General features: G+C 47.4%; 1 protein-coding gene across 3 annotated transcripts in view; it reads left to right on the plus strand.

Annotated features, from left to right (window-relative positions):
- Nucleotides 1–10,635, plus strand: part of PGM3 (phosphoglucomutase 3) — a 74,258-nt gene that overhangs the window by 24,688 nt on the left and 38,935 nt on the right. For all 3 annotated transcript variants that reach the window (XM_085858083.1, XM_085858086.1, XM_085858084.1), the window contains exons 2-4: nucleotides 2,890–3,114; nucleotides 3,270–3,466; nucleotides 8,632–8,699. In XM_085858083.1, coding sequence (XP_085714209.1) covers nucleotides 2,890–3,114; nucleotides 3,270–3,466; nucleotides 8,632–8,699 — 490 coding nt within the window. The remainder of the gene's footprint in view (nucleotides 1–2,889; nucleotides 3,115–3,269; nucleotides 3,467–8,631; nucleotides 8,700–10,635) is intronic.

Here is a 10,635-nt window from a genome sequence, read left to right on the forward strand (position 1 = left end):
AAGCTCGTCCATCAGTAATATTGTATGTGTACTTTGTGGCAATGTTGAATTTATGAAAATTAGCCATATGCGACAAACAATACATCGATTATGCGACCTCAAACTTGACTTTCGTGACTCTATATGTGTGTTGTGTGTATCCCCTCCATAACTCAAAAACCATGAAACCTCGCAGCTTGAAACTTTGCTGGCATATGAAGAAAATTGCAAGGACGTGCAAGAGTGAAAATTGGGTGTTTGGGTTAATTAAAACACCCGTTTTGAAGATAATTAACGCCTTTATTTAATTATATCCTTCATCGGGTGATCCTCAGCCACCTTGCTCTCTTGCGTCTGAAGGCGTTTCCTGGGTTACCTCGCTGGGGTTTGAATCCGCCGTGTTTTTCTGGCCTGCTCAACCATTCTTTGTCTTGTAACAGGCCGCAACGATTTCCTAACAAAGTTTGTTTTTTTCACTTTCTTCACTCGTATCAAATGCCCGTTCATCATGGCTATGAATTGCCGTATACATCGCTTTAGTAAGTACTATAGTTTTCACATTGGGAGCTTAGAGCGATTTAATTCATCCACGATCTACTCTCACGGACTAATTAAAGTATATCATCGAAATATTATTTCGGTTTTGAGGATCGGATATCGTCCGGACTAAACAAGTGTCGAAATCTGCTGTGACATTTGATCATTTAAAGAAATAACGAGTCTTAGAACTAAGCCGATGTACCTATTTACTTTAAGCAAGCAAGGCAGTGTTCCCTCCTCCATACATGCACAAGAAAATGTGAAATTTCCAAAAATAATTAAACTGATCTTTTTCTACTATTTGGAGAATTATATCGAGTGAACAAAACATTTAGGAACGTGCCAAGATTAACCAGTCTCCATGAGCTATATGATTTAATGCATTCACTGCGAGACCTCGCGCCCTGCCACCCAGAGGGACTGCCTTTCCATAGCGTCTGCCAGATCATTGTCTATTATATCGGAGGTTTCGCGAGGTGCTCTCCGGGAAATCAAAGCAAATCTGGTTAGAAACGGACGTTTTAAAATAAAGTTATAACATTTGTGCGCCCTTGAACCGATGTACCACATGATGCGTGCACAGACGAGCAGGCAAGATGGAGGATTTTCTGCAATGTTTATTTCACAGGCAATTGAACTTTGTGATGTCTCCACAGTTGATAGGCATTTAGCAGGAACTATTTTGTGGATGAAGTCATTTTATTTCATTAACTGCTGCGTGTGTGGTGAAGACAGGCTTTAAAGTTAAACGGATCCTTTATGGTATGCAGCAACAGCCTGGCCAATCTTTCCATATCAACCAATTAATTGGAGTGCTTGCGTGAGTGCTCAAGCCACTTGCCGAACATCCATTGTCGACAGCGGTATTGCACGACGTCGTTCTGAGCGAATCATTCACTCACTGCAGATGCTTTTTCCGCACCACGTCATTCAGCACGAGCGGTTCGTGCTCCGTCACCCTGAGCGAGCGGTTCGTGCTCCGTCACCCCGAGGGAGCGGTTCGTGCTCCGTCACCCCGAGGGAGCGGTTCGTGCTCCGTCACCCTGAGCGAGCGGTTCGTGCTCCGTCACCCTGAGCGAGCGGTTCGTGCTCCGTCACCCTGAGCGAGCGGTTCGTGCTCCGTCACCCTGAGCGAGCGGTTCGTGCTCCGTCACCCTGAGCGAGCGGTTCGTGCTCCGTCACCCTGAGCGAGCGGTTCGTGCTCCGTCACCCTGAGCGAGCGGTTCGTGCTCCGTCACCCTGAGCGAGCGGTTCGTGCTCCGTCACCCTGAGCGAGCGGTTCGTGCTCCGTCACCCTGAGCGAGCGGTTCGTGCTCCGTCACCCTGAGCGAGCGGTTCGTGCTCCGTCACCCTGAGCGAGCGGTTCGTGCTCCGTCACCCTGAGCGAGCGGTTCGTGCTCCGTCACCCTGAGCGAGCGGTTCGTGCTCCGTCACCCTGAGCGAGCGGTTCGTGCTCAGTCACCCTGAGCGAGCGGTTCGTGCTCCGTCACGCTGAGCCAGCGGTTCGTGCTCCGTCACCCTGAGCGAGCGGTTCGTGCTCCGTCACCCTGAGCGAGCGGTTCGTGCTCCGTCACCCTGAGCGAGCGGTTCGTGCTCCGTCACCCTGAGCGAGCGGTTCGTGCTCCGTCACCCTGAGCGAGCGGTTCGTGCTCCGTCACCCTGAGCGAGCGGTTCGTGCTCCGTCACCCTGAGCGAGCGGTTCGTGCTCCGTCACCCTGAGCGAGCGGTTCGTGCTCCGTCACCCTGAGCGAGCGGTTCGTGCTCCGTCACCCTGAGCGAGCGGTTCGTGCTCCGTCACCCTGAGCGAGCGGTTCGTGCTCCGTCACCCTGAGCGAGCGGTTCGTGCTCCGTCACCCTGAGCGAGCGGCTCGTGCTCCGTCACCCTGAGCGAGCGGCTCGTGCTCCGTCACCCTGAGCGAGCGGCTCGTGCTCCGTCACCCTGAGCGAGCGGCTCGTGCTCCGTCACCCTGAGCGAGCGGCTCGTGCTCCGTCACCCTGAGCGAGCGGCTCGTGCTCCGTCACCCTGAGCGAGCGGCTCGTGCTCCGTCACCCTGAGCGAGCGGCTCGTGCTCCGTCACCCTGAGCGAGCGGTTCGTGCTCCGTCACCCTGAGCGAGCGGTGCGTGCTCCGTCACCCTGAGTGAATGATCTCCCCACCCCCTCCTTTTCTCCCTCCCCCTTTTGGTATTACCATCAGCAAAGCGACAAGTGGTATTTCCTGGTACTTAATGAAACGAAGCTCAGAATTCTCATTTTAATAACATTGGTGATGGATTATTTGCTCTGTAATGTGACGAGGTTCTCATACTGGAGGTACTAACAGTTGAGGTACTCGTACTCGAGGTACTCAAACTCATTGCTTTGTTGTCAGGGAATGCACCCCCGGATGCGAGTGGAAATGGACACCGAGTTACAACATGCAGATGCTTATCCTGTCCCCTCTGGTATCACCATGGAGTATGGCACTGCTGGTTTTCGTGCCCCTGCATGCAATCTTCCACACGTGATGTACCGTATGGGTCTACTGGCAGTGCTGAGGGCTCGGTACACCAGAGGGGTCATCGGGGTAATGGTCACTGCCTCACACAACCCAGAGGTAAGTTACCTCTTTCTGGCTTGACTGGTGTTGAATAAATGTGTGTCTGTATACGTGTACATGTATGTGTGTACATAAACAGACCAGAAATGTGCTTTCGGAGAAATGTTATTTTTATTATGCATTACATCTTATTTTGGATGTTGTGTCTGCAGGAAGACAATGGTGTCAAATTGATGGAAGGGTTGGGGGACATGTTGTCAGTTAGTTGGGAGAAGCATGCGACATCACTCGCTTCTGCCCAACTTGGAGAGCTTCGTACACAGCTCAGTGCGCTTCTCCGAGATTGTCCAGGGTCTGAGAGCAGCTCACCTGTACAAAAGTACCACGTGCTGATTGGCCAAGACACGCGGTGAGTGCACCTTGACCATCGTTTCGTGTAGAACCTTTGGTTTTAAAGGGAGAGGGAGAGGGGGAGAGGGCGAGACGGAGAGACAGACGATTATGTGTGCGTGTTGGTTATCTCCATATGCGGGGGTTCCCAAGTCTCTAAGTATCGACCATTTCGGTAAGGAGGTGAGGGGGAAATCACGATTCATGTTTATGTTGTGTTTTTCTCAGAGTTTTGTCCTGAGGGCTCTTTTCAGGATCATCACTGAGCCTCGCACATCCTCCAACTGCAGTTCGGTCGTGGTAATGTTCCCAGGGATGGTTTGTAGGATCACTGTGGGGTTCTTCTTTATCATTCCCACAGCTCCAACTATCACTGGTATAATTTTGGTTCTCTTCAGCTTCCAGGATCTTTTCACTTCATTCTTGAGGTCTTGTTATTTGGTCATTTTCTTGATTTCTGTGTTTAGACCAAAATCACTGGAAACTGAAACCTCAATTGGCAATGTCTTCTTTTCCTTTTTGTATCTGAGTGCTATGTCTGGTCAGTGTTTTGTTTTCTATGTTCTCACTGGATGGGATCATGAGGTCGTACGTGAGCATTATTTATGTCCTTGTTTTCACTGATTGTTGTGCCTTTGTACTGCCATTTTTTTAAAGCCATTCGTATAGTATCCTTGGCCTTGGGCAGTTATTATGATTCGTTCTCCATCCCAATTGAGCTGACCCCTTATTTGCCATTCCAGTGATCCTTCTTTGTCTTTTTTTATTTTTATTTTTGTATACATTGTCGAGGCTCGTATGAGAGGTAACACACAACGCACAACAAGAGGGGCAGGAGACAAGAGGGGCGGGAGAGGGAAGGACAAAACAGTGGGGAACAATGACAAAAGGATATCTGTGAAAGGGAGAGGGATGAGGCGGGGAACACGGGGTATACAAGATGGACATTACAGGGACTTTCAGGACCTTACATAACGGGGAACTTTCGGGAAGGAAGGCAGGGAATTTGGGAAGGAAGGCAGTCTTTTGGGAAGGAAGGCAGTCTCTCCCCAATCTGTGCATCTTTATTATTATTATTATGATTTTCATATTTCCCTTCTCCTTTGTCTGTCTCCCAGTTGTCATGATGTATCTGTTTGGTATTGTGTCTCATATTTTTATTTTGTCTTTTTTGCAATTGTTGAGGCTGTATTTGTTTTTTCGGTTTGGTGCGTGACGGCTTTTTGCACCTGTTTTTGGAAAAAAAATTTACAACGTGAGAGAGATACCTTTTCTGACTTGTGTTCATGCTTGTGTACAATTTGTATTCGGTAGTCTGTTGAACTCTTCGCGTGCTCTGCTAAGTCGTCACTCTGTGCACTTGATTGAGGTCCATCAGCTCGACACCTCCTCCTTTCCTCGGCAGGTACATTCTCGGGATGGCCTGATTTTTGTAAAGCATTTTGTGGATAGCGAGGAGTTTTCTTGTTCTGATATCTAGTTTTTTGATTTCCGCTTGTGGCAAGTTTATTATTCCGCAGCTATATTGCAACACTGGAACAGCTTGTTGGTTTATGGCTTTGATTTTGTTCCGTGGGGAGAGGTTTATGCCTGGTGTTGGCTTAATGGTTCGGGTGGTGAGCTTGGGATCCTCGGATTCTGAGTTCAAATCCCTCTCGGCTGTTGAACTAATACCAGGTGGGGTTGACTCAACCAGTCATCCTTCCGAGGTCGGCAAAATGAATGCCAGCTTTCTGGTATCCTGTGTCGGAGTGGCGACCCGTCCAGGATTGTGTCCAATAGCCAATGAGACTGCTTAGGTAGCACCAACGCTCTGCACAAAGTATGGTCCCAATGGATGGATGGGAGAGGTTTGTTTGATATTGTTCCTTGGGGAGAGGTTTGTTTTCAGGATCAGCCTCGTTTTTCGCAGGTATTCTTTGGTAATTGTGTTGATCATTTCAATGACATATTTGGGTGGCTTTCTTCTACTACAAGGTATTTGTAAGATGTTTTGTTATCTTGCTCCTGTATTATTGTATCTCGGTCAATTATATGTTGTCGGTTGTTTTCAAACATCTGGCTTTGTTTTCTTCCGCTATTCGCCTCGTCAGAGTTATTATTATTATTATTGTTATTATTATTATTATTTTCCTTGCTATCGTTTCTATTTTCAGTTTGTTTTCAGCAGCCATTACCTCTCGGTCCTTGTCTTCAATTATATATACGGTATATATAATTTGAAGTTTTTGTTTGTTTGTTTGTCTGCACGTGCTAATCTCCTGAACGGTGAAAGATAGGAGGAAACCTCTGAAACAAAAAATGGTGGGACGGGCCCCAGGAAGGTTATAGGCTAGGTGGTGAGGTCCCTCGAACAGAACTGTTCTGTTCTTGTGATGTTTTTTTTGTTACTTTATCCTGAATTAGTAGAGCTGCTGCAAAATTTACTGTGTTTATTTCAAAATACATGAAAACAAACACAACATAATAAAAAAACACCGAAGCTTTTCGTGCTGTACTTCTCAAGGTGATACACAGCAATGAAAGCAGAAACAATGACCACATGTGCTTTTATAAGCATGTCCAAGTAAAAGCGACACCGATTGGTTCTGTGGCCGTGACGTCAATCAGATTCCAAACTCCCACTGGTTGATTCCGTCTCCGCTATCTTGGCTCCAATTAGCTGGAGCAGAGTTGCCCGAGATCACGTACCATTGGTGTCATTACCACCAACCCTTGTCTGAGAAAACCCTGTAATCTTTCTGTGTTGAAATAGATCAAGAGAATGTACAAATTCCTTCTGTCGACACAATGTCGGGCCTCACTAGAGCCAGACCTGGGACCACCGCTCACAATTAACGTTGCTGTACGGTGGGTTGTTTTAGAACCACGAACGTCACCCAGTCAACAACGAGTTCCAGTGTCCGCCGTCTAATTGTTCTGTTTAACTCGAGGTCTTGTGGTTACCTGAGTGGGGAGCGCGCCCTCGGCAAAGCACCAATGTTATCTCGATTAGATTTTAATTAGGGCGGCCGAGCATTTTAACCGCTGGTTCGTGTCGACTATTTTTCATCAAATCTGTGGTAATTACCTCCCAGTCCATCTTGGTTCAGCCAATGCTAGAACAATGGAAGGAAAGGACAAACACGGACAGGTTGGAAATCGATAAATAATTTATTAATAATAAAATTAATAAATGGAAAGAACTTTTTATTTTCTGAGGTAAATAAAGAATAAATTTCAAAGCAAAATCAATAAAAATGCCAAGAAAGAGACAAAGAAAAGATGCTTGTCGGGGGCTAAACGGACTTACAGCAAAACACAGATATGATCATGATCAAGCTCGCAGCTTGGTACCCAACAGATCATTCGGGAGGGGGGGGGGTGAGAAGAATCATCTCACTCACCAGAGAGGAGTTGACCGTGACGTGAAAACGTCCTGAAATGTGTGCGTCCATGTCACGTCCGTCGCCAGCACCCAGCCTTGCCATGCACCCTCTCGCGAACAGCCTTAAACACCAATCGTCGTCTGGGAGGGCACCGAGATCGTCTGTTGCGGTTTTAGACCCTGGTGCTGCGACATGGGCAGTTCCTCACACTTCACGAAACTGGTGACGTCTAGTGACCCACCAGGTACGTCAGTGACTGACCCGCGCCTCACACGTTGGTGACCGACCCATGCCTCATTCGTTGTCGGCGCTGCTCACACTCACACGTGCACCACACGCTCGCTTGCTCAAACACCGCGAAGGACGAATTGTCTCGTTGTTGGCACTGGTCAGATACCCACACGCGCACCACACGCTCGCTTGCTCACTTGCGGCTTGCACGCTTCCTCGCTTGTACGCTTCCTCTCTGGCTCGCTTCTTCCTTCGCGCGCTTACACCCGCTTCTTGCTCCCTTCTCGCGCTTTCTTCTCCCTCCTCTTACTTCTCTCGCCTTCTTCTCTCACTTCTCTCGCCCTTTTCCTCTCACTTCTTTCACCTCAGAACGGACCTCCAATTTGTTTTATATCTGCCGTCTCAGCGGGCGCAGTCCACCCCAAGCTCACCCCGCCCCACTTGCGCATGGTGACCATGACGACCTGAGCGCTCATAAAAAAGGCGGGCGTCGGCACTCGTGAAAGAATGTTGCTGAGGAAAAATAAGGGCGGGCGTCGGAGCTCACGAAAGAAATGTGTGTGAACGTGTCTGTTGTAAAGAAAAAAGCTTTCGATAAGAGAGGGGATCTATCCTTTACCCTTCTCAACGCATCACATTTCACATCCCATTAGACATGGGGATGGGGCTAATCTGAACATCCATTGAAGGAAATAACTGTCTGAGGACCTGGATGTGTGGATGCATTCATCAGACCGGATTCTGAAATCCGTAACAATATATTTTAAGATTTGTTTGTTCTGTCGATTAGTTTTTTTTTTTGTGCGTTTTATTATTGTGTCGTCAAATTAGTCTTGGTCTTTCTTCAGTTAGTGTCATTCTCACCTCTATGTTATTAACCAGCTCCTCTTCTGGAGAATATTCTTCCTCCTCGTCATCCTCCTCCTCTCCTCTGCCCCTCTCTGTTCCCCTTCATCTTTCTGCCCATTATCATTTGTCCTTTCCTCATCTATATGTGCTGTTGCCATGAATCGGTCTCCTCCACCGCCCATCCCCCACGCTTCAAATGCAGAGCTCGTTATGCATGCGAGGACGTCCTCCCTCCCCTCAGCATTCCAGATTTCATTGTTTTTTCTCTTTGTTGTCCTGCTTCGGTCTTTCCTTTGAGACAGGCAACATCGTCGGAGCTTTGCGCTTTGATGCAAAACCGTTTATCTTAGCAGGACACACCCCGGCTGCCTGGTGTGTCCACACAGACGTCACAGAGCTTTCTCTGTTGGGGTCCAGTGACCATTTGTGTTTTCAAGTTGTGTTGTTTTTTTAATACTCTACAACACACCTGCCCCATCGTGCGCGACACACGGGGTTTCGTTGCGTCACTCGGGGCCTCCCGGGAGCTCCCTCAGCCTTTTGCACCATGTGTTGTCGTCACAATGGTCCCGCTCGCACTCACTTTCTTCCTGGTGTGTGTTCGTGTGTGTGTGTTTAGTTGATTTATCATCTGCATATAGGTTTGGATGTTTAGTTTGTGTTGGAAGAATAGCATTTGTGGAGCTTCAGTCATGGTCTGGCCTTGCTTTTTGATTTTTTTTTTTCTTTCTTTCAGAGCGAGTAGCAAGGTGCTGGCTCAGGCTGTCAGTGATGGGGTTACGGACTTGGGTGGAACTTTCAAAGGTCAGGGTTATGTTATATGCAACCTTTGCTTTTATTTTAGCATCTGTGTAGATCAACTGTTATCAATTACTCTTTGGTTGTTTAGTAGACTAACCACACTTCTGCCACTCACCAGGTTTTCACTTTTCAGCCCTGTGATTGAATGGTTAAACGTTTAAGTGTACATCCACATTAAATAATTTAATTATTTACCAGTGTTTAAACCCCCTCTCCTTTCTTCTCTCCTCCTCATGACCTCGTCCTTAAATCCACAGCACTTGTTTCAGTATAATGTTGTTATGGACTCGGGGAATTGAAGTTCGCCACAATGGGAAGCGCTCTAGTTCCTCTCTAATGCACGGCCCTGAGGCTACCAGACCGGGGATAACTCCGCGTTTCGGCGGGTTGCTAGTCAACCATGAAAGCCAATTGATATCGCCAAACCTAGCAGGGTTCTTGCTACTACGTGTGCTACCTTTCCGGTGGATTCGCAATATTGAGGGAGGCTCACACCCTCACTATGTACTTGTCTTATCTTATTAGCCCACGCTCACGAAGCGAAAAGCCGGGATAAGCAATCGGTCAATTACGAAGAACGTATGTACATCCGTATCTGCATTTTGTTAAGAGTGTACATCAAAAACCATTCAACAGAGGAAATTTAAACTTTACCACATGTCACATGACCATTTGATTTGATATCACACATAATGAGAGTACATCAAAGATTTTCGAAGAATAATTTGTACACATTTACTCAGAAGTTTAGATAGATTAAATGACAAATTTGTCACCAGAAGAGTTGGCTCGCACCCAGGGCTGCCGAGAGCCAGAATGGACCCTGGGGACAATGCTAGGTTTTGGGCCCTCTTCATCCGGGGCCCCTTCCAAAATTTAATTAACAACATATTTGGAGGTTCCTGTATTTTCGTCATCAGAAACACATGCCTTCTTTAAGGGAAATCGGGGTGTTATTTACTTATTCCTAAATGCAGAATTATTTAACACACTTCATCCGAATCGGGTGTGGCCAACACTCCTGTGTTCATTTTTGTCATTACGTCATTACCGTGATTGTGATTTGTTCCCAAAGTGGTTTATTTTACGAGGGAGAGTGTCACTGTCCATGGCAATGGCATGGCAGGAAATCACCCCAAATGACTTGGGGGGGGGGTGGTGGGGGGAGACAAAAATACACAAAATAAAGCTTCCCCCGGTGTTTTATCCACACAAACAATCATTATATGAAATTAAAAAATTGAAGGAGTAATTACGGGCTCCCACTAGGACCTGGACTTGGGGTAGTTAAACCGCCTGCCTCCCCCCCCCACTCAGTACCTCTGCTCGCACCAAGTCCTTGTCAAGACTGCGCAGGGTAAGTATTCTATGAATACCATGGAGTTGAATCAGATGCAGATGAGTGGACCTGCCAAGTTCGTACCGGCTAATGTTGTAGAGCCAATCGGTGGGGTAAACTTTCCAGCTGACAAACATGCAGACTGTGCTGGACCAATGGAGGAAAGTATGCGACAAGCTGGTTGAACTCAATTAACATGGGTTTATTCACAAAGGAGCACAAGGAAAAGCATGTGGCACAGTGAAGACAAGCGGTTTATTCACAGGGGATGTACGTACAGCAGGAACATACAGTATTTGTGTGGTGCAGAATAAGACATAATGATATTTATTCAGCAAAGAGACAAAGAGCAGAATGATACTGATGCTGTCGAGCTTACACACTCTTCCTTACACTAACATAACAGGCGCCATCAGGATCATTCCGTGGAACGGTAGATTGCAAGAAGATAAGAGAAAAGCTGAGGCGTAGCGACCTCCGGCTCACCTGGCCCATACATGCGGGCACATACTAATCCAAAGTGCAGGGAAGGTAAGGGTGGGAGGTCATGAGAAAAAAGGGGTGTCTAGGTGCGAGTGAGGTGAGGTGTTGGTGCTTAGA

The sequence above is a fragment of the Eptatretus burgeri genome, chromosome 15 (assembly GCF_056783735.1).
Source record: "Eptatretus burgeri isolate ZD-2024b chromosome 15, Ebu_testis_v1, whole genome shotgun sequence".
In the NCBI taxonomy this organism is placed as follows: domain Eukaryota; kingdom Metazoa; phylum Chordata; class Myxini; order Myxiniformes; family Myxinidae; genus Eptatretus; species Eptatretus burgeri.